This window comes from Erinaceus europaeus, chromosome 9 (assembly GCF_950295315.1).
Source record: "Erinaceus europaeus chromosome 9, mEriEur2.1, whole genome shotgun sequence".
Classification (NCBI taxonomy): domain Eukaryota; kingdom Metazoa; phylum Chordata; class Mammalia; order Eulipotyphla; family Erinaceidae; genus Erinaceus; species Erinaceus europaeus.
In genome coordinates this window covers 10,904,198-10,927,395 of record NC_080170.1, presented here as the reverse complement: position 1 = coordinate 10,927,395, position 23,198 = coordinate 10,904,198, and the positions used below count along the sequence as shown (strand labels likewise).

Below are 23,198 nucleotides of genomic sequence, written 5' to 3'. Positions count from 1 at the left end.
AGACACCTGCAGACCTGCTTCACCACCTGTGAAGCGACTCCCCTGCAGGTGGGGAGCCGGAGGCTGGAAACGGGATCCTTATGCCAGTCTTGCGCTTTGCGCCGCGTGTTTAACCCGCTGCGCCACTGCCCAACTCCCCTTTTTTTTCCCCCTCCAAGGTTATCACTGGAGCTCGGGGCCTACACTATGAATCCAAAGATGGCTCCTGGAGGCCATCTTTTTTCCGTTGTTGTTTTTTCCCCCTATTTTTATTTGATAGGACCTAAAGAAATTGAGAGAGGTGGGGAGATAGAGACGTAGAGAGAAAGATAGACACCTTACTATGTGCGCTTAACCCGGTGTGCCACCCACCTCTTGGGCCCAGAAAGGTACCTACAGTCCTGCTTCACCACTCATGAAGCTTCTCCCCTGCAAGTGGGGAGAGGAGTCTTGAACCTGGGTCCTTGCATATATAATGTCTGGTCCCTCTGTCAGCCTTCTTTAAGTCTTCCCTATAACCTGTGGAAGTGCTGAGAAAAAAACTCCCTGCTTGTTGACGTACAATGTAATACGAGTCCCTGACCCCTGAATTTTGAGCCCTGAGCACTGTGCTGTTCCTGTTGCTTTGGTAATGGGCCCAGAGAGGGTCAGCGGAACCTTGTGTCACGTCTTTGAAACCTAGGGCCACCTGAGAGGCTGGCCTGGTGGCTTGGGCCTTATGGCCCTGTCCAGAGGACTGCCATTGATAGCAGGTCCTAGCGATCGAGTGCTTGCCCCTCTGTGCCTCCTCCCTTGAGCCTGGGCTCCTATTGCCTGTGCAGCCAGGGACCTGCCTGCAAAGAACCCCCTTGCCCAGAGCATTGGTGGGCTATCTTAGAAGCACCAGGGCCCACGGTGCTAAAGGCTGCACCTGGGAGGCTCCCTCTGGCCATCCTCCTCAGGCAGTCAGGGCACGAGGCCCGGGGTCCTGGCAGGTACTCTGACCCCCTTCTCCCCGACCCACCTGCAGGTGAGGTTTTCCCCATCTCGGAGCACCACCGTCACTCAGACCTCACTGCTCCACCTAACAGCCCCACCGGCCACCACCCCCCGCCAGCGTCGCTGATCCCACCTCACCCCGGATCCTTTGGCTCACCACCCCACCCACACCTGCTGCCCGCCACCCCAGCAGCGCCCTTCTCTGCCCTGGCCTCAGAGTGCCCTGTTGCCACCGCTGCTGCCCCCCACACCCCAGCGGCCTGTCAGAGCCCCCACCTGCCCTCCACCAGCATGCCGCTCCTGAAGATGCCGCCGCCGTTCCCAGGGTGCAGTCACCCCTGTAGCGGGCACTGCAGTGGGCCTCTCCTGCCACCTCCCAGCTCCCAGCAGCTCCCCGGCACTCACAGGTAAGTGGGCAATGGGAAAGACACACTTCCTGCCAACTCGGGTTTTGGAAAACAATGCCAAGGGTACCTTTGAGGTAGAAAGTAAGGGTAGAGAGGTCGGACGGTAGCACACAGGTTAAGCGCACATGGTGCAAAGCACAAGGACCAGCGCAAGGGTCCTGGTTCGAGCTCCCGGCTCCCCACCTGCAGGGGGGTTGCTTCACAGGTGGTGAAGCAGGTCTGCAGGTGTCTGTCTTTCTCTCCCCCTCTCTGTCTTCCCCATCTCTCTCCATTTCTCTCTGTCCTGTCCAACAGTCATGACACCAATATCAACAATAATAATAACCACAGCAACGATAAAACTGTGGCAACAAAAGGGGAAAAAAATAGCCTCCAGGAGCAGTGGATTCATGGTGCAGGCACCAAACCCCAGCAATAACCTTGGAGGCAAAAAAAAATCACAAAGTAGGGTAGATTCCTCCCATACACACACATACACATATATATTTTTTCCAAGTGTAAAAGAAATATGCATTTATTGTTTTTTTTTTTTTAAGTCTTGAACAGTGGGGGCCAGGTGGTGGCTCACCTGGTTGAGTGCACAAGAAGCCAGGTTCCAGCTTCTGGTCCTCCACCTGCAGGGGGAAGCTTCACAAGCAGTGCAGCACTGCTGCAGGTGTCTAGCTCACTCTCTGTCTTCCTCTTTCCTCTCAATTTCTCTCTGTCTCTATTCAAAGTAAATAAATAAAAATATTGGGGGGTAAAAAAAACTTGTAACAGTTTAGAAATGAATCAAGGAGACTCCAAGAGAGGAAGTCTTATGTTGTAGTGTATTTTCTTCCTGGCATTTCCATGTATAAATAACATAATTGGGTCCTCAAGTCTGTGCACATTTTTTGCATAATTATTATTATTTTTTGACATCATATTACAATCCCTCCTCCCTTTAAAATTCTTCAGAAAGCTCTTCACTGCTCCCAGCATCTTACTGTATGTCAGCTCCAGCATATTTCTTCCCTCCCCTGCTTCTGGTCAGGTACTTCCTGGCCAGGTTCTAACGGGCATACTTATGCCCAAGTTTGTGCTTGAACTAGGAATTAAGTCCTTAAGGTCAATTCATAGAAGTAACTCCCAAGTACCAAGAAGGGTCATATTAATACAAAACTGGAGAGTCGGGCAGTAGCACAGCAGGTTAAGCGCAGGACTGGCATAAGGATCCCGGTTTGAGCTCCCGGCTCCCCACCTGTAGGGAGTCGCTTCACAGGTGGTGAAGCAGTTCTGCAGGTGTCTGTCTTTCTCTCCCCCTGTCTTCCCCTCTTCTATCCATTTTTCTCTGTCCTATCCACGACGACATCAATAACAATAACCACAGTAACTACAACAATAAAACAAGTTCAACAAAAGGGAATAAATAAATATTTTTAAAAAATTAATACTTAACTGAAAGATACAAATCCATTGGAGAGAGAAAGTAGATGTAGATTTATAGAGAATAAGTTAGGTCTATGCTAATTACCCATTTTTCTCTCTCTCTTTTTCTCCTTTCTTCTTTCTCCCCACCCCTCACTTTGCCATTCTACCACCCCACGTCACCACTCACACATGGCTTTCCCTCCTGGTGTTGGTGGCATCTGTACAGAAAGCTCTCATTTGGCACCATTAGCTTCCTGCATGGGCTCCTGAGTCTAAAGACCGGAGAGCATTTTCTAGTGAACTTTGTTCTTCTCCAGTTGTTAAAACATTTGGATCATGCCGATGTTTTAATGGTCCAAGTAATGTCCCTAAAGATGTCTGCCCAATGTGTCCCCTCTGTTGAATTTTTCTCCTTGGAATACACGGCTCTCAAAAAAAAATCAGTGGGTCTTTCTTGTTTTGTTTTGTTTTTGAGAATTCATAATACACATTAAAATCTTGCTTCCAGGGGCTGGGTGGTGGCACACCTGGTTGAGCACATGTATTACAATGCACCAAGGACCTGGGTTTGAGCCCCTGGTCCCCACCTGCAGGGGGAAAGCTTTACACGAGTGGTGAATCAGGCCTGCAGGTGTCTCTCTGTCTCTCTCCCTCTCTGTCACCCCCCTCCTTCTTGATTTCTGGCTGTCTCTATCCAATAAATAAAGATAATAAAAAAAAATTTTTTTTTAATCTTGTTTCCATAGGGCTCTCTGAATTGCTTTAGCACGAGTATCATAATTTGTGTCTCTGTGCCTCTTGAAAGCCCAGTGTTTTAACTTTGTTAACATAGAGGAAGAGTGGTCCATTTAAATCAAGCCTCTCTGAGCCCTGTAACAGCTTAGCCCACACCCTGGGGACTGCCCCAGGAACCAGCCTCCTCACTGCCCCTCCCGGCTCTGGCTGTGGGGCTCCATTCCAGAGATTTCCAGGCCGAGTCTCATCCTTTGCCTGGGAAAATCATCTCTATTACACATGCTGCCCTGGAGCTTCCCGAAGGCAGAGGCTGTGCAGAGTCCTCTGTGCTACCCGGCAGATCAGTTAAGCGTTCAGGCTGGCCTGCTCCATTGCTCCCTGGGGAGGGAAGCCTCTGTTGGGTGGGACTTGGAGGTGTAGGAAGCTGGAGTATATCCCTGACACAAACAGTAACCCTGGGGCTCTGTGGCCCACCTGGAGGTCCTGGGTTCAGGCAGCAAGTGCACCCTGGGTCCTGTGGGCCTGTGCTCATCGATCTCCTGTAGGTGCTCTGGGGAGTCATCTACTTAATCAGACACCTAGCTGAGTACCTACACTGGGCTCCCGGGACAGAGGTGGCATTGGCCTTGCCTTTGGGGGTGCACTGTTGCTCTCAGACAACTGAGCAAACAGATTGTCAAAATAAAGCCTGATCAGGAGGACTGGAGAGCCGGTGTGGGGCATGAGGAACCTTCCTGTGAACACAGTGAATAGGAGCCCGAGGGTTGGAGATGAGAGGACGCTCCCCCACTCCCACTGCAGCCTGACCCTGCACACCCCCTCACCTTGGGGCCTTTCTCCCCCATCAGCAGGGACCCCGGGTGCAAGGGACATAAGTTTACACACAGCGGCCTGGCCTGCCAGCTGCCCCAGCCCTGTGAGGCTGACGAGGGCCTGGGCGAGGAGGAGGACAGCAGCTCTGAGCGCAGCTCCTGCACCTCATCCTCCACCCACCAGCGAGATGGCAAGTTCTGCGACTGCTGCTACTGTGAGTTCTTCGGCCACAACGCGGTGAGTGAGCCCGCTGGGCCCAGTGTGGGCCGGGGGGCCTTGGGCGGGGGCAGGGGGTGCCAGTTCCGTGCCAGCTCGAGCCTCACAGCCGCCCTGTGAGGTGAGCATCTTGCCACGTCGCTGCCTCTGCCCTTTTAGTGGTCTCTCTTAAGCTTGACTTTTCTTCCTCAGACGAAGGAGAGGCCTGGCAGAGGGGAAGCTCTGGTTCTGAGGCGAGTGTATATGCGTGCGATCGCAGAGGCGGAGACGTGTGCATGGTGAAGGCAGAGTGGCAGCAGAGGCGCTCTGCCAAGCGAGAGCCAGCGTGAGCAGAGGCACCAGGAGTGAGCTCAGGGCAGAGCAGTGCCGTCTGCGACGGGGGAGGCCGCCGGCCAGGGCAGTGCAGTAGGGCAGGCAGTGGACGGACGCACTGGGGACGCACTGGCGTTGCTCGTTCGATCTGAGCGAGGGGGCACATCCTCATTTTAGAGGTGACATGGCTGAGGCTCACAAAGACCCAGTGACCTGCCCAAGGTCATACAGCTTCCAAGTGACAAAGCCCAGGCTCAATCAAACCTGCTTTCCTGGCTGCCATTACTGTCACCCACCACCACCCCCTCGCCGCCCACCGTGGCCTTGGCTTGGGGCCTGGCTGTGGGGGATGCCGGGTGGTCTCCGTGGCTCTGGCAGGGAGACCGGGTGTCTCGCTCCTCACCACGCATGGCGCCAGCGGGTGGGGGCGCTCCTGGCCTCCCAGGCCCAGGGTGTAACGACAGCACCTCCCCTCCCCCAGCCACCCGCCGCCCCGACGAGTCGGAATTATACTGAGATCCGGGAGAAGCTCCGCTCAAGGCTGACCAGGCGGAAAGAGGAGCTGCCCGTGAAGGGGGGCACCCTGGGCGGGATCCCTGGGGAGCCTGCCGTGGACCACCGAGATGTGGATGAGCTACTGGAATTCATCAACAGCACGGAGCCCAAAGTCCCCAACAGCGCCAGGGCCGCCAAGCGGGCCCGGCACAAGCTGAAAAAGAAGGTGGGTGTGGGGGGGAGCCCAGCTCTGCCGCCTCTCCTCCCCAGGAGCCCTGCACCCCACCCCAGCATTTCCGGGGCCCAGGTGGTGCTATCTGCAAGGGCCCTTAGCTCAGCTCTCTGCTCTGGGTTGTTGCGAATGTGTTCGGGCGGCTTCCAGTTCAGGAGGCTGGGAGCCATTGGAGAAAAGGCCAGTCCAGGTCCCAGAAACCCCTGGCCGGATTCCTCTAAGCCCAGGACTCACTTCGGGAAGGCAGACAGGCAGTCACTTATTCACTCAGCAAACACTTGTGCCGCCCCTGGGAGCCAGAGCACGATGCTGTGTCCTCATACTTAGATATGCAGTCCAGAAACCATAAGCCTGAGCGTGGCAGAGCTGGGTGATGCGTGGGGAGGCCAGGCAACCAGGAGGGCCCAAGGCAGGATAGACAGCGGGGGTAAGGACAGAACGGCAACCCAGAGTCAGAGAGTGCCAGCCTGATCCCACAGGTGAGGGCTCTCACCAGAGGACGTAACTAGGTCGGGTGTATAGTCCAAGATGGCCTGTCTTGGAATGGCAGGTCTCCTAGAGGGGCAGTTCTCCTGGCAGGAATCCCCAAGCCCAGCAGCTGGCTGGTGGCAGACGTTTTCAGGGCAGGGAGATGGAGTCAAGGGTGTCTCCTGGGGGCCAGGGACAGGTGAGGCTAGGACTGGCAGAAGACAGGGCCGTCACTTGAGAAACCACGCTCCAGGCTTTCCACGAGGCCCCACCTGGAGGCCAGGAGTTGCCAGCCTGAAGACATGATTGAAGCCATGGGAATGACCCATCCTCAGGGCAGAGAGCTCCTCCTTAAGCTGAGCAGAGAAGCAGAGTGCTGTCCCCAGGCCGCCCTGCTGCCAGGCAAGCCTCAGAGCTCCCGGGGCCCCCCCCCCGGCTACCTCATTACCTTGTCACCTGCCACACTCAGCAGAGAGAGACTGGGGTTTGACAGCCAGCTAGCTGGCCCCAGTCCCTAGGTGTTCAGACAGCAGCTTTGATTCCCCATCTCTTTCCAGCCAGGGCACAAACCAGCAGCCTTTCCCTACAGCCTGCAGTGGTGAGCCCTGAGGTGCTGGCAAGAAGCTCCAGTTCCCTCTTAGGCCCCAGTGAACACCCACCACTCCCCAGGCCTCAAGTGCTGGTCATAGGTCTGGGCCCCCAGATACCGTCCTCCTTATCCACCCTCACTGCTCTCCACTCTCCCCCTCTCCTCCCTGTGGCCTTGCCTTCCAGCTCAACTCACTGTCCCACCTGTGGAGTTGGTGTATCATCAGCCCACTCTAGCAGCTGCCCTACACCCCCAGCCTGCCACCCCACCTGTCTGGAGCTCTAGGCACAGTGACTGCCTGGTAGCCCACCCAGAGACCACCAAACACAGCTCCAGGGGCTGCCTGGGCCCATGTCCCTGGGCTGGTGAGCAAAGCTGCTCTCTTCTGCTCCAGTACTTCTTCCAGGCCTTGCTTTCCCTCCTTCCTGTCCTACCCTTGCTCCTTTGATGTCCCTCCAGCCACTCTCTCCATCCACGGAAGTCTGTCACTTCCCAGGCCAGTCAGATCCCTCACTGTGGAACAGTCCTCGCCCTGCCCTGCCTACCCACCCCAAAATCCACAGTTCTGGGTTTCTGCCTCTCCTGTGGCCTGCCGGCCCCTAGGAGCCCCTAGACTTCCTGTTCCTGGTCACTGGCTTGGCCCACAGCCCCTGGGTCAGAGCCGTCCACTCTTCTCCAGCTTTGCTCCCCCACCCCCCAACCCCACCTGCTTTGGGGACAGATAAGCTCACTTCCTGCTTCAAGGAATAATTAAAGCCAGAGGACACAAAACACTCTGGAGATCTCTCCCCTCCTGGAAACTTCCCCAGGAGAGAGGGGGCCCCTTTACGTGATGCCCCAGCAGCATCCTCAGCTGCCAGCTCCTCCATCAGCACCTGTTGTCTTCATAGAACAGCCTGTTCCCAGAGCTTCTGGTCTCTCCCTTTCTCCCATTGGCCAATCCTCTGCCCTCCTGCACCTCCCTGCAGATTGCTCCCATTCAGTCGCCAGCAACTTCTCGTCACCAAATCCCCCTCTCCTGTCCCATCTGTGGGGTACACTAGGGACCCCCTCAGTCCTTGGAGGTTCTCCTTTTCTGGGGTTTCTCCATCCTTAGCTGAGGCGGCAGGGACAGGCCCCAGGAACGACACTCCCAAGCTCTCCTCTTGCTCTCTGCCCTGGGTTGTCCCCCTTGGGTGTTCTCCCTAGCAGAGGGACACCATCTGGTGTGAACCATCCACTTCCTCCCTCCCTCCTCTCTTCCCATCGAGGGTCCTAGGCCTTGGCAGCTCCTCAAGGTGCACTACAGGCCCTCAGAGAGCTCACACTCCCTCCAGAGGCCTGCTCTTTTTTCTCCGTTGCCTGTTAGTTCATGGCACCACCAGCTGTCTGAGTCTGACCCCTGGGTGCCTGCCTGGGAGGAGTGAACACCTTGTGGTGGTCTCAAAACATCGGGCCTTGGAATCAGACCTCCGTTGAAAGCCCGGCTCTGCCACACTTCTTGTATGACCTTGGGCAAATCACTCACCCTCTAAGCCTCAGTTCCTTCGTCTGTGAAATGAGAATTATGGTAGCATGTAACTCAGACTGTAGCAGGAGTGATGCGTGGAGAGACTCGGAGGGGGGCGCCAGTCAGGGCAGCTGCTGTGACAGCTGAAGCGGTTGTGGTGGTGTGTTGATGACTGACCTCATTCTCTCTCCCGCCCAGTAGCCTCAGAGTCCTAGCTGTGCCGAGTCCCAGGTAGCTCGGGCCAGCCCCCACTCTCGACCTGCCACCTTCAGTGGCTGGACAGACCCCCACCAGGTCCAGGCTGCTTTGTCCTTTCCCACTGCCCTCCCGGAGAGCCACTCCCCTGAGTGCTGAAGTCCCCAGAGACTCTGCTCTCCCACTTCTTGGCCCTTCCATTTGCCCATCCCCTCTCTGGAAGCTGCCTGTCTGCAGGATTGTTTTCCCCTTCCCCTTCACTCCCTACGGGTCAGTTCAGGTTCCAGTGCACCCTGAGTTTTTACCTGTAGTTCTCGTCACTGTCACTTACATGAAACAGCCAGTTGGCACTGAGTGTCTCCTGCCTGGCTGAATCCACAGAACCTGGGGCAGTCAGATGGGGTCTCACATAGAGCTTGTACCGCTTACTGCTGGGGAGGGGGGTCAGTTCCCCAACTCCATCCTGTCGTCTGTAAACTGAGGGTGACAAGGCCATAGCATTTTGGAGGTTATGGATTCAAGGTCTAGTGCAGAGGCGGAGGGTCTCTGTGCTTCCCCCTCTGGCCACCTGGCTCCCTTTCTGCCAGCATCTGTTAGGTTTCCTTGCTGAGTGGCAAATCATAGCTAATAATTGAGCAGTGACCAAGTTGTCCTGGTACAGGGAGGAATGAGGTGCAGGCCTTCCCGGCCCGTGAGCTTCCCCATGACCTTGAAGTCCACAGCGTAGCCTGGCATGCTTGCTGCTGTAGGCCATGCTGCTTCCTCACCCAGTGGCCAGCATGGGGCCGGGGAGAAGCACAGGCATCCCCAGAGCAGCCCCGTGAGCTGTGGGTAGGAGTGTTTCCCTGCTCCACGAGTGAAGGCGGTGAGGCTGAGAGAAAGTGATTTGTCCAAAGTCTCCCAGCTGTGGTCTGCTCAGCTGTGTAGCTCGTGCTGGACAGAGAGCGAATGGCCCAAGTACTTGCTGGATCACAAGTGTACCCTGAGTGGACACTGAGGTGGTAGCAAGCCTCCTCTTTCTGTCCCCACTCTTGCTTTTTTCCTGTTTCTCCCGCTCCCCACTAGCTGGGCTTTCCTGAGATGGTGCAAGCCTCCCAGCTCCTGGCTGCCACAGCTGCCATCCCGCTGGCCTTTGAGATCCGTCCATTCCTGTCTCCTACTGTTGGCCCCTGAGCCCTTGGGGTGGCTGTGGGGTGGGGACTCAGCCCACAGATTTTCACTCCTAGGTCAGCCCCCCCAGGTCCTCCCAGCACCCCCAGTCCTCACCTGGCAAGGGGGCTGCCTGCTTCGTGTGGTTGGCACACCTGACGTGGCCAGGATAACGAGCCCAGCTTCATACGGGAGAGCCCCTGGGGTTCAGTGGGCACCCAGTGCTGTCTCACCACTGCCCTGTGGCTTCCCTCCTCATCCACAGATTGTAGGACAAGAGAGCAGGCCTCTGGCACTGTCCCCTCCCGTGCACCCCTTCCCCAGCACCCTCCTCACCCCAGAATGATTTTCCCCCAGTTATTAGTGGACCCTGAGGTGCCGCTCAGACCAGGAAGGTGAGACACCCTTAGCTCAGCTCCTCTCCACGTGTCCTGTCCTTTCAGACCTCAGGGCTGACCTGGAGCTCTAGACTGGGGGAAGTTGTGCTTCCTCCCTGCCCCTTGTAGCTCCTCTCATCCTGGGGTGTGTACCTGCCTGTGTGTGCTACACAGGAAGAGTGGGGAACGGGTCGGTGAGTGGGCCAGGAGTAGAGGGTGCTGCTGCTGGCCGGCAAGTGGCCAAGTGGGCCCCGGGCTGGCGTGTCCGGTATCACTTGTGCACAGCAGCTGCCAAGCCCCTGCTGAAGCTGCCTTTTGTATCGACAGGAGAAGGAGAAGGCCCAGCTGGCAGTGGATGCACCCCGGCAGGAGCCCCTTGGCAGTCAGGAGCCACGGCCTGCCCGGGAGAGGCTGCTGGAGTGGCCAGAGCGGGAGCTGGACCGGGTCAACAGCTTCCTGAGCAGCCGCCTGCAGGAGATCAAGAGCTCCGTCCAGGACTCCCTCTGCGCCAGCCTCAGTGCCTGTGAGCTCAGCGTGGACAGCAATGGCCTGATGCGCGAGGTGACTGCCGAGCCAGGGCCCCACAGCCCACCCCCCTTGAGCCTCAATGGCTCCCCGGAGCAGCGGCCAGACATTAACCTGGACCTGTCCCCTTTGACTCTGGGCTCTCCCCACAACCACAGGCCCCAGTCCCTGGGCGAGCCGGCCCCGCCCTGGGTGGACACTCGAGGGCCTCCCTCACCCTGGACCGAGGTGAGGGGTCCCCCTCCCAGCATCAGCCCTGAGAATGGGCTTGTACGGAGACTGAACACGGTGCCCAACCTGTCCCGGGTGATTTGGGTCAAGACACCCAAGCCGGGCGCCCCCAGCTCTGAGGAGCCCAGCCCAAAGGAGGCCGTGGGCTGCAAGCTAGAGCCACCGGAGCCTGCAGCCCCAGCTGGGAAGGCCCGGAAAGGCAAGAGACAGGGCAGCCAGGCCAAGAAGAGTGAGGCCAGCCCGGCCCCCCGGCCCCCCACCAGTCTTGAGGCCCCCTGTGCCAAGGGCCTGACCCCCAAGCAGTCCAGCAAGGCCCCGGAGGCCCCCAAAGCAGGCGGCTGTGCCGAGGCCACAGAAGGCAGCAAGGGCAGCCGGCAGGGACCCGGCTGGGCAGGCAGCCCCAAAGCCGACAAGGAGAAGGGCGGCTCCTGGCGAAACTGGCCAGCCGAGCAGGAGTCCACACAGCCTCCAGGCCCCGCCAGGCCGCAGACCTTGGCACAGGGTAAGGGCCGCAGCCGCCGCAGCCGCAACAAGCAGGAGAAGTCGGCCTCCTCCTTGGGTGAGTGCAGCAGGAGCCGAGCGCTGACCCCCACCCCAGCCCGGCCTCGGGGTGGAGGGCAGTCCCCGACTGGCAGGGGCAGTGCTGCCCCAAGAGCGTGACCCTGGAGGCCTGGCCGCAGGCACTGAGCCCTCCTGGCTGTGTCTCCCCAGACGACGTGTTCCTGCCCAAGGACTTGGATGGGGTGGAGATGGATGAAACTGACCGGGAGGTGGAGTACTTCAAGAGGTAGGTTCGAGACTGCCCACACCCAGGTTCCCACCCATAGCCCACCCACTGGAGCCTGGTGCCACTTTGCTCACTTTGTCCATTTGCTGGTACATTGAGTCCCTCTTGACAGTGGCTGGAGTCCCTTCTTCTCAAAGTTAAAACAAAACAACACACCAGACCTGGCTTTGGCGATACACTGCTGGGGACCAGCAAGTGACTCACTCTATAGAGCGCACAGTTACCAAGTGTGAGGACCTGGGTTGAAACCCTGCAGGAGGGAGGCTTCACAAGTTGGAACGCTGCTGGGGAACCCTTTTTTTCTGCCTAGGATATCTATAACACCATTTTCAGGCCCACCAAAATTATGATTTCTAAATGAGCACTTGATAGTGCTATGAAAATAAATCTCCACCTGCCTTGGCAGGGCCAGACCATATATGGCCCATGGGAGCGGTGGCAGAGGTGATAAGACAGTGAGCCCCAGTGATGACCCTGGTCACAAGGGGAGAAACACTAAAATGAAGTGACACAGAAAAGGTCAGCCTGGCCCCTGAGCATGGGTGACAGGCACATTTGTGAAACTACATTTTTGCATGACCATTATGCTGTCTTCCCCAGCCCTAGTGAAACTTAATTTAAAAAAAAAAAATTATATTTATTTTCCCTTTTGTTGCCCTTTTTTTATTGTTGTTGCAGTTATTGTTGTCATTATTGATGTCATCATTGTTGGATAGGACAGAGAGAAATGGAGGGGAAGACAGAGGGGGGAGAGAAAGATAAGACACCTGCAGACCTGCTTCACCACCTGTGAAGCGACTCCCCTGCAGGTGGGGAGCCAGGGCCTCGAACCAGGATCCTTATGCTGGTCCTTGCGCTTTGCACCACGTGCGCTTAACCCACTGTGCTACCGCCTGACTCCCGTGAAAACTACATTTTTAAGAAAAGAAGAGAAAAAAAAAAACTATGTTTGAAGTGATGTCACCTGAGTGCCCGCTGTTCTCTGGTCTGAGAACAGCTTCAGAGACAAAAAGGGAACTCAGCAATGGAACAGCGGACTTTGATGGAGGAAGCCACAGTTTCGTTCCCCAACACCGAATATGCCAGAGCAGTGCTCCGGACTCTTAAGCATGAGGTTCCAAGTTCAACCCCTGGCATCTGTCTCCTTCTCTCATTAATAAACACATCTGTAAGATACATATGTGGAGAGAGCCCCAGTGTTGAGTGCTGTTGAGGGGTTTGTGAATAGATGAAGCACTCAAGACCAACTAAGGAATGGGGTGACCTGGGGAATAAGAATGAGTGGGCTGGGGCTGGGTAATGAACCTGCCTCGTCATGTGCAAGACCCAGGTTCAAGTCCACTGCATTCGAGGAAAGCTTCTGTGTTGTGGTAACTCTTCCTCTCTCCATCTGTGTATATATCTGAAAAAAGTCGGCTTGGAGCAGTAAAGCCCCAGTAACAATAAAAACAACATTATTTTTCTTTTTATAAAGAAAAAAGGATAGGTGGACCGGAGCAAAGTGAAAGGGGAGAGCAAGTGGTGGTGCGCCAGGTTAAGCGCACACATGACAGTGCGCAAGGACCTGGGTTCAAGTCCCTGGTCCCCGCCCCTGCAGGGGGAAAGCTTCACAAGTGGTGAAGCAGGGCTGCAGGTGTCTCTGTCTCTCTCCCTCTCTATCTCCCCCTCGCTTCTCAGGTTTCTCTAAATAATTAATTAAAGAGAGAAGGTGAAAAGGGCGGGCTGGAAGGTTCTGAGGTTTGAGAATTGCAAGAGGCACTTTAGGATGGGGACACAGCTCAACTAGCAGAGCATCGGGCTTCAGTGCATGAGGCTCCCAGTATGGTCCCTGGCACTGCATTTACCAGAGCGATGCTCTGGCTTCTCTCCGTCTCTGTCTCAAGTAAAGCTCTCTCTGTCTCACATGTAATAAAAAGTCGGGAGGGGGGGCGGGTGGTGGTGCACCTGGTTGAGTGCACGTATTATAGTGCGCAAGGACCCAGGTTCAAACCCCCAGTCTCCACCTGCAGGGGGAAAGCTTTGCGAGTGGTGAAGCAGGGCTGCAGGTGTCTCTCTGTCTCTCTCCCTGTCATCCCTTCCCTCTTGATTTCTGGCTGTCTCTATCCCATAAATAAAGATAATAAAAAAATTAAAAGAGAGGGAAAGAAGGAAAGGATGGTGTTCTTAGGGGACTAGAAGGTAGTCCCCTAGTTCAGCTTGAGTCCAGAAGCACAGAGGGGCACCCTACTCAGGAAGCCCCTAAGCCAACAGAGCTCCCACACCTGCCAGACCCTCCTCTTGGGAGCCTGAGGAGCTGTGCAGAGCTGGCCTGGTCCCCTGCAATGACCAGGCCACACGTGTCTGGAAGGGGGCCCTGGCAGGGCAGGGAGGGGCCTCTGATCACACTTGGGTTTCTCCGAACCCCACAGGTTCTGTTTGGATTCAGCAAAGCAAACTCGGCAGAAAGTTGCTGTGAACTGGACCAACTTCAGCCTCAAGAAACCCACTCCCAGCACAGCTCAGTGAGGTGGGGGACCCCCCACTCCCACCCTTCCCCTTGTTCTGTCACCTTTTGGCCCCCCGCACCTCCACACTCACAGTCCAGCAGGCCTTCGGGCTGCTGTCCTTCCACCCGCCTCCCTTGGCCTGTGCTAACACTGCCAGCCTCGTATTTCCCCTCCCCAGGGCCTCCCAGACAGCTTGCTCAGACAGCCCTGGGTCCCACAAGGACATTGACAATGAAGCCACCTCCTAGAGGGTGTGACCCAGCCTCCCCTCCCAGCCGGCACACTGGGCCTGTCACCCACACAGTGACAGAGCGGGTGGCAGCAGGCTAGCCTGGGCTGGGTCCCTGGGCACGGGCTTTTTCCGGCTGGCGGCCACACAGCTGCTTTTAGACAACAGAAAGTTGGGGCCACCAAGGGTCCGAACCTGTTCTGTCCTCCCCCAGGCCTGGGCAGAAGCCCTCTGGCCCCATGGCTGAGTCTGCTCATCCATTTCTGGTGAGCAGCCCCCCCCCCCCCTTGATGTTGGGCACCTGCAGGGCAGGAGGTTACCATGGAGACCTGCTCACTGTGTGGCTGTGCTCTGCTCTCTTCTCAGCCCCTGCCTGGTCGAGCTGCTTCAGGGGGTCCGAGACCCCGATCACCAGCCGAAGGCTGAGTTTCCTGCTCCACGTTCCCGCCCGCCTACCCATGACTCCCTGCTCCCACCATCCTGGACCAACCAAAAGCTGAATGGACGCGCGCAGGGGCCTCTTGGACCCTGTGGAGCCGCTTCCTGGTGCTACGGCAGCCTCCACACTCAGAGCCTGGGGGCTGGGCTGGCCTGTGGGCTGGGGCTGATGGTACTGCTGGCCCAACACTGCTCTGTGTTTGGTTTTTGTTTTTTGTTTTTCAATTCTTTACTTTTGATACTGTGAAGATCTTTCCTGCCGAAAGATAAAGCAACATTTGAACACAAAGCAAGTGTGTTGGTGATTTTTTTTTTTTTTGGCGGGGGGGAGCAGCCTCCTCAGTCTGTTCCTGAGCACATTCCTCATGTCAGCTATTCCTAGGTACCTCTCTGTGCAGTTCCAAATGGGACAGTCACCCTGCATCACAGGTAAGGAAGCTTAAGCTGAGGCAGGAACAGGGAATTGACTAAGCTCAGCCTGGCTGGTTAGGGTTAAGGTTAGAACCCAGGCTTATACAACAGCGGAGTCCAGGGCCTTCTACCAGGAAGGGGGACACTGGTGTGTGAACCCAGAGTGGCCCCATCTCTATGCTGTGTGCGTTTCTCCCTCTGCAAAATGGGTGAGTTGGAGGGTGGGACTCGGTCTCTGTGCAGCTGATGTGGAAGGTTTGCGTCCTTTCTGAAAGCATGCCTTTAGCTGGGTGACTGGAAGGTGTGTGGCAGGGCTAAATGAGTTTCTATAATTGGACCTGCCCTTCTGATGGGAAGGGGGCATGACGGTCTACAGACTTGACAGAAAGGAAGATTTAAAACGCTTTGCCCTGGGGCCAGGTGGTGGCGCACCTTGTTGAGTGCACATGTTACAATGCACAACGACCTGGGTTCGAGTCCCCAGCCCCCACCTGCAGGGGAAAGCTTTGCAAGTGGTGAAACAGGGCTGCAGGTGTCTCTCTGTCTCTCTCCCTCTCCTCTCAATTTCTGGCTGTCTAACAAATAAAGATAATTTAAAAAAAAAAAAGAAAAAAAAAACCCGCTTTGCCCTGCCCTTCCCCAAAGGACCTGCTTTGTAAATTCAGATTTTAATCTCATAGATTTGGTAGATAGGCCTCACGTAGGCTGGTGTCCAACTCCTTGTACCCACTGTAATTTTCTCTACTTAAGCCTTCTCTTAAGTCAGCACAAACTTCCTCCTCCAAGGAAGCTGATGAGACAAGATTGACCGCAGGCTCCCATTTCCTGGGCTTTGGCCTTTGACAGCATGAAATCGTCCTCTGGATTCACTGTCTGTGTCCATCTCCCCCTTGGCTCAGGCTCCCGCCTTGCAGGTGAATCAACACAGCTGTCGTCGGTCCAAAACTGCAAGCCTGGTCCTGCAGCTGTTTCAAAAGTCTCTTCTGAAGAGAAGAGACTTGTGAGAGGCAATCAGGTCCAGGCCCTGGTGCCCTGAGCTGCCTGACATGCTAACTGCTTACTAGATGTGTTTTATGGATTCTTTTTATTGAGTACCCCATCAGAGAGAGAGTGCTACCATGGAAATCAGTTTACCCTCCCTTTGGGACAATTGCAAAAATAGTAGTATTATGTAACATTTCTCTTGAACCTGGAGACCAGTTATCTGCATTTTTTTCTCTTTTTAAAATATTTACTTGTTTTTATTAGTCATTTAATAACGATTGACAAGATTGTGGGATAAGAGGGATACAGTTCCACACAATTCCCACCACCAGAGTTCCACATCCCATCCCCTCCATTGGAAGATTCCCTATTCCTTATCCCTCTGGGAATATGAACCCAGGATCATTATAGGGGTACCGAAGGTGGGAGGTCTGGCTTCTGTGATTGCTTCTCCCTCATATACAGCCTGAGCCCTGTATATGGGGCAGGCAGGGAGAGGGCTCCTGCAGTAGAGGCCACAGTCGACCATGCCTGAGGACCCAGGCAGGTTCCAGATCCCTCCCGGCCCGGCCTCCACAGGGAGCACTACACAAAAGGCGAGACACACGGAGTCGGGCGGTAGCGCAGCGGGTTAAGCGCACATGGCGCAAAGCACAAGGACCAGCATGAGGACGCCGGTTCGAGCCCCCGGCTCCCCACCTGCAGGGGCGTCACTTCACAGGCGGTGAAGCAGGTCTGCAGGTGTCTGTCTTTCTCTCCCCCTCTCTGTCTTCCCCTCCTCTCTCCATTTCTCTCTGTCCTATCTAACAACGACATCAATAATAACTACAACAACAATGAAAAACAAGGGCAACAAAAGGGAAAATAAATAAATATAAACATAAATAAATAATAAAAGGCGTGACACAGCGCTATAGTACCTCTCTTCTCTTTCTGTTCGTCATCCTCTATCTGGGGAGAAAAAAAGGTCACTGGGAGCAGTGCAATCATGCAGGCAGGAAGCCCCAGCGGCCAGGAAATAGAAACACAGCCTGACCTGCCACGCTGAAGAAATCTCAGCGAGGCTGAAGCTGCAGGCTGAACCCTGCACGGCCCGTCCCCGCCCCCGAGCCCCCCAAACCCAGGTCGCTGAGGCCGGTGCTCTCACGACCTTGCCTCCCTCCTCTGTGCCGGCCGCGGGGCGGGGCGGGGGACCCCTCCTGGGCCAGCTCGGAGACCACCCCTGCCCGGGGGGCCCAGGTCCGCTTAGCAGCCCTCCCTGGCTGTCAGCCCTCTCCCTGCGTCTATTAGCACACTCGGGGCCCGGTGCACTGCCAGCACCGCTTTACTAGCCCCTCACCTCTCAGAACATAGGTGGGGTCTCGCATCGGGTTGAGTCGTTTATGCCGCAGGCCCCTCCCTGGCCCCGGAGCCGCTCTGGGGTGGAAACGCCGCCGGAGAGTCCCGGCAGCGCTGTCCTGGGGCGCCCCGCCACCAGGGGGCGCAGTGTCGCGGGCGGGGCGGGGCCCACGCTCCAGCCAGGCGCAGAACCAGTCTTCTTCCCCCGCCTTCCGCGCACGCCCCGAGTCCTCCAGCGTCCCACAATGTATTGCGCGACGCTTTCATCCTCCGCTCTAGCAACGCCCGAACAGTCACTTCAGGGGGCGTTGACGTCGTGGGAGGAAGCGGAAGGAAGTTTGTCCGTCTGGGCGACCCGGCACACGGAGATCGTTGCTAGGTAGCGACGCCCGTTTCTTCGCACCTGATTGGACCGCGGTTAAAGTTGGGGCGGGACCTGGCCTGCGGCGCGTGCGTGCGTAAGTACGTGCGAAGGATGGAGGAGTCGGAGCCCGAGCGCAAGGTGGGACCAAGTTGGGGTGGGCACGGGGGAGCGGCCCTGGGAGCGGGGCGGCCGGGCCTGACGGCGTGTGTCCCCGCAGCGGGCTCGCGCCGACGACGCGGCGGGCGCGGGGAGCCGCTCCGAGACGGAAAATGAGGACGACGAGGACTACGTGCCGTACGTGCCGCTGCGACAGCGACGGCAGCAGCTGGTGAGGCGGGGCGGCGACGGGGCGGGGGGAGGCGGGGGGGCGGCGACGGGGCTGGGGGGGGGCGGGGGCGAGGCGGGGGGGGGCGGCGACGGGGCGGGGGGGGGGGAGGCGGCGACGGGGCGGGGGGCGTCAGCGTCCGGGCGGGCGGGCGCTCGGCCTGGGGCTCCGCGATGCCGCGCTCCCGGCGTGGCGGGGCTCTGAGCGTCGCCGCCGGAACCTCAGCTCCAGAAGCTGCTGCAGCGGAGGCGCAAGGGCGCCGCGGAGGAGGAGCAGCAGGACAGCGGCAGCGAGCCCCGCGGCGACGAGGACGACATCCCGCTGGGCCCCCAGTCCAACGTCAGCCTGCTGGACCAGCACCAGCACCTCAAAGAGAAGGCGGAAGGTGAGCGGGGCCGCCCGGGGGCCAGGGCCGCTGCCCCGGGGCCGCCCTGACGCGCTCTGCCGCGTGTTTCAGCCCGCAAGGAGTCCGCCAAGGAGAAGCAGCTGAAAGAGGAGGAGAAGATTCTGGAAAGTGTGGCCGAGGGCCGAGGTATGGTGGCGGATCTCCACCCCCAGGTGCCAGGGGCGAGGCGTCCGCCAGCAGGCTCCCGCCCTGAGCCATCTCTGTGTCCGCAGCCTTGATGTCAGTGAAGGAGATGGCGAAGGGAATCACCTACGACGATCCGATCAAAACCAGGTGGGGTTCGCAGACTGTCAGGGAGGGTGTGAGGCCGCGACCCGCCTGGCCCTCCTGACTCCCGCCACCCCCGCAGCTGGACGCCGCCCAGGTACGTTCTCAACATGTCGGAAGAGCGCCACGACCGCGTGCGGAAGAAGTACCACATCCTGGTGGAGGGGGACGGCATCCCACCGCCCATCAAGAGCTTCAAGGAAATGAAGTTTCCTGCAGGTACCTGGAGCCGAGGCCGCCATCCCGCCACTGCCGGTTCTGATGGTCAGCGGATGGGAGGAACTGAGAAGCGCTTGTGCCCCCCAAATGCTGCGAGAGGGAATTCATTTGGGGTTTCCTGTATGAGCTCCACTCTTGAGGCGGCCTGACCTCAAAATTTTATGTCGTGTGTGTTTGGCTTTTTAAGTATTTTTATTTAATAACGAGAAAGAAAGGAGAAGAGAGAGAATGAGCCAGACGTTACTGTGATACACGTGCTGCCAGGGATCGAATTCAGGATCTGGTGGTTTGAGAGTCCAGTGGTTGGTCCACTGCATCACCTCCCAGGCCACGACTCTGTGTTTCTTTCAAATTTTTTACTTCGAGTTACTATTTGGGGGGGGGGGGAGATTTGCGTAAAGATCTCTGTTGAGTGTTTTCATGAGAAGGGAAGGCAGAGAGGTGAGGCAGCACTGACTCGCTATCTGTGGCCATCCCTAGGTGCTACCCACAGTGTCCTTGTGTGGTTCCTGCTGAGCCCGGCAGACACACAGAAAGCCTACTCACTCCTGCCCACCTACCTCCCAGTCCTCCGAGGAGTCTTTTCCCCAGTTGTCTCTGTTCAGTTTCTTGCTGCTAGAGCATGTCCGTCAGTGGGTGGGTGACTTTGGTCCTACTCGGCCATTTCTGCCTTCACTTACCCAGGGGCCTTGGGCAAGCGCCCCTTCCTCTACTTCCCCTTCCCCCACCCTGCTGTGCCCCACTTTACTACTTGCAGCAAGCTGGGGTAGCGCCAGCTTGAGAAGCTTGGGGGGCATGAGACACAGGGCTGACAGGATGGTTTTCCGCAGCCATCCTGAGAGGCCTGAAGAAGAAGGGCATCCTCCACCCGACGCCCATTCAGATCCAGGGCATCCCCACCATGTGCGTGAGCATGGGTCTGGGTCCCCGAGCAGGGCGTGCTGGGTGGGGACTGCCTGCCTTCTGCTAGACCTGACGTTGGGCCTTTGCTCCCCTGGCAGTCTGTCCGGCCGGGACATGATCGGCATCGCCTTCACGGGCTCAGGCAAAACGCTAGTGTTCACACTGCCTGTCATCATGTTCTGCTTGGAGCAGGAGAAGAGGTTACCTTTCTCCAAGCGGGAAGGGCCCTATGGACTCATCATCTGTCCGTCAGTAAGATGACCTTGCTTTGCCTGGTAGGGGACGGGGCAGGAGGGGGCAAGACAGCAGCAGGACTGCCTTCCGGTGCCAGCATTTGCTCATACCCACAGCGTGAGTTGGCCCGGCAGACCCATGGCATCCTGGAGTACTACTGCCGCCTGCTGCAGGAGGACAGCTCGCCACTCCTGCGCTGCGCCCTCTGCATTGGGGGCATGTCCGTTAAAGAGCAGATGGAGACCATCCGACAGTGAGTCTCTAGTGTCTTTCAGGTGCATGCAGGAGGGCTCGTTGCCGGATCCACTCCATGGACCCCCACCCCCCAGGAGCTCCTATTTGATGGGGAGGTTAACTGGGCTGGGACAGAGGGACACAGTGGAGTCCCATGGGAGCAAACCAACTGGAATTGGGCAAGTAGAGCTGGTGAACCCAGGTGTCCTAGCAGCTCAGGGCCCTTTGGTGTGACCCTCCTCAGGGAGGCTGTGCAGGGTGGGGGCACGACGAGGAGAAGCACCCTGGGGGGCCGGCCTCAGAGCCTTTTCTCTATCCCCAGTGGTGTGCACATGATGGTGGCAACACCTGGGCGCCTCATGGACCTGCTGCAGAAGAAGATGGTCAGCTTGGACATCTGCCGCTACCTGGCCTTGGACGAGGCTGACCGCATGATTGACATGGGCTTCGAGGGTGACATCCGCACCATTTTCTCCTACTTCAAGGTGCATGTCCCTGCCTGGCCAGCACCGCCCTGCCGCTGTGCACGTACACGCACGCATGCGCGCGCGCACACACACACACACCCCATCTGTCATCTGGCCACTTAAGCCTCCCCAGTCCCAAATGCCTTCATCACTTTTCTTCCTCAGGGCCAGCGGCAGACCCTGCTGTTCAGTGCCACCATGCCCAAGAAGATCCAGAACTTTGCCAAGAGCGCCCTGGTGAAGCCCGTCACCATCAATGTGGGTCGTGCTGGGGCCGCCAGCCTGGATGTCATCCAGGTTTGCATGTGTTCCTGACACCCCCCCACCCCACGTTGGTAGGGGTAATCCTTTGGACATTGGGGATCTCACTCAGAAGCCCTAGCATGAAGCATCCTCAGGGTGTCCAGCCCTTAGGAGCTATTGGGAACATGAGGCTTACAGCCAGTCACCTGGTTGGGAACAGATGGGGCCTATAGACCCTGTGACCCAGCCCCTGTGTCGCAGGAGGTGGAGTACGTCAAGGAGGAGGCCAAGATGGTGTACCTGCTGGAGTGCCTGCAGAAGACGCCCCCGCCTGTGAGTGCTGTACCCAGGCCGGCCCAAATCCCGCGAGGAGGAGGAGGAGGAGGGGTCCCATGTAACTGCACCTGGCCTTTCCCAACAGGTGCTCATCTTTGCAGAGAAGAAGGCAGACGTAGATGCCATCCATGAGTACCTGCTTCTTAAGGGGGTCGAGGCTGTAGCCATCCATGGCGGCAAAGGTCGGGGAATATCTGGGTTTCAGCAAGGACCCTATAGCCCCTGGCCTGATCTCTGCCCATCCCCCCCCCCAACTTCTGTTGTGGTTCTGACAGCCCCCATCTGACCTTCCCCAGACCAGGAGGAACGCACCAAAGCCATTGAGGCTTTCCGGGAAGGCAAGAAGGATGTCCTAGTGGCCACTGATGTAGCCTCCAAGGGCCTGGACTTCCCTGCCATCCAGCATGTCATCAACTACGACATGCCTGAGGAGATTGAGAACTATGGTGAGGAGTTGGGGGACCAGAGCGGGGAAGGTGATGGAGGTTGGGAGTGCATGGACCTGAGACTCCATCCCCTCTATGCAGTGCACCGCATTGGCCGCACCGGGCGCTCAGGAAACACAGGCATCGCTACCACCTTTATCAACAAGGCCTGCGGTGAGTCTGCTGCCCGCACCCCTGCTCAGCCCCTGGGGAGGGGATGGTTGGCATGGCCCTGACAGTTCCTCCCACCCCCAGATGAGTCGGTGCTGATGGACCTCAAAGCCCTGCTGATGGAGGCCAAGCAGAAGATGCCGCCCGTGCTGCAAGTGCTACACTGTGGGGACGAGTCCATGTTGGACATTGGAGGTGACCACGGGGTGGGGGGCACAGGGGTGGGGGGAGCTGGGGCATGGAGCCAGAGGATGCTAACCACCCCACCCCGGACCCCCAGGAGAGCGCGGCTGTGCCTTCTGCGGGGGCCTGGGCCACCGGATCACCGACTGCCCCAAACTCGAGGCCATGCAGACCAAGCAGGTCAGCAACATTGGCCGCAAGGACTACCTGGCTCACAGCTCCATGGACTTCTGAGCTCCTCACCGGCCTGGCCGCTGACCCCGGACAAGAAGGCCAAGTCCTTGCCCAGCTGGCCTGGTGCCTGTGCCTGCCCCCCCGCCCCCCGGCCGCTGACGCCGGACAAGAAGGCCAAGTCCTTGCCCAGCTGGCCTGGTGCCTGTGCCTCCCCCCCCGCCCCCCCAGATTACTATTTTTGCTCTCCCTTTATCTCTGTTGCCAGTAAAAGCATAAATTTCTCTGGTCTCAGCCCCGTCACTCTTCTGCTGATCGCCTCCTCCATCCCCTCTTCCTGGGCTAGCCTCATTCTTACCTCTGGGCCAGGACTTGGCATCTCCTGGAACCCCTTCTGCCCGCTCAGCCTGCCAGGATTTGGGAGCAGGGTTCCATGCTGGCTTCGGCCCAGAGCATGTCCCCTGAGCCCCCTAAGGTGGACAGATGACTCGGAGGGCACACTGGATGGAGGGGAAACGGCTGTCATAATCTCAGCCCTGCACCACTCAATTCCTGTCAGTTCTGTGAAGCTCTGGGACTTCTGGGGTCACTTGGGAGGAGACATCCTGCCTCAGGCCCCTATCCGATTACATAAGCTTCCAGTAGGAACCTCTGGGTTGAGGGGACTGTCACTGAGGCCACAGCATCCTGCCCTCAGCTGCTGGCCTGCCCTGGTGGCACAGACCCATTTCGGAGCAGTGAGGAACTGCTGTGGATAGGGGATCTCTGAGCTAGTGGATTGGTACTATATTTGGGGGATCTTCCTGTAAGCCAGGCACCCCAAATGAAGGCATATGCCAAGCCCAGCAGGATGCATTGCTCCAGGGTGTGTGTCACTGGGGCCCTGGGCTGGTTACTTAATGCCTTCCATCCTCCAGTTCCTCATCACAGCAATGCCAGTAAGAGCCTCAGCAGCTGGGGGGCCCGCTGTAGAGGCATCCAAAAGATCTCTCACC

General features: G+C 57.5%; 2 protein-coding genes across 16 annotated transcripts in view; both read left to right on the top strand.

The window, feature by feature from the left end:
* Positions 1-14,811, top strand: part of FAM193B (family with sequence similarity 193 member B) — a 31,798-nt gene extending 16,987 nt beyond the window's left edge. For 6 of the 15 annotated variants that reach the window (XM_060197245.1, XM_060197249.1, XM_016188666.2 and 3 more), the window contains 7 exons: positions 989-1,364; positions 4,340-4,541; positions 5,314-5,553; positions 10,154-11,141; positions 11,294-11,369; positions 13,778-13,875; positions 14,451-14,811. In XM_060197245.1, the coding sequence (XP_060053228.1) occupies positions 989-1,364; positions 4,340-4,541; positions 5,314-5,553; positions 10,154-11,141; positions 11,294-11,369; positions 13,778-13,874 (1,979 nt within the window). In that variant the 3' untranslated portion in view covers position 13,875; positions 14,451-14,811. Of the gene's footprint in view, positions 1-988; positions 1,365-3,719; positions 3,836-4,339; positions 4,542-5,313; positions 5,554-10,153; positions 11,142-11,293; positions 11,370-13,777; positions 13,876-14,298; positions 14,351-14,450 lie in introns of those variants that run through there. The other 9 variants (XM_060197251.1, XM_016188670.2, XR_009551493.1 and 6 more) reach the window with 8 other exon arrangements.
* Positions 14,812-17,634: 2,823 nt separating this feature from the next.
* DDX41 (DEAD-box helicase 41) lies at positions 17,635-22,492 on the top strand. Its single transcript, XM_007524331.3, has 17 exons — positions 17,635-17,757; positions 17,837-17,947; positions 18,170-18,329; positions 18,402-18,476; positions 18,563-18,623; positions 18,700-18,836; positions 19,667-19,739; positions 19,838-19,991; positions 20,090-20,226; positions 20,530-20,692; positions 20,840-20,971; positions 21,179-21,250; positions 21,339-21,435; positions 21,550-21,699; positions 21,781-21,852; positions 21,934-22,044; positions 22,130-22,492. The coding sequence occupies exons 1-17, from the start codon at positions 17,731-17,733 to the stop codon at positions 22,264-22,266; spliced, it is 1,869 nt and encodes a 622-aa protein (XP_007524393.1). The 5' UTR covers positions 17,635-17,730; the 3' UTR covers positions 22,267-22,492.
* Positions 22,493-23,198: the final 706 nt, after the last annotated feature.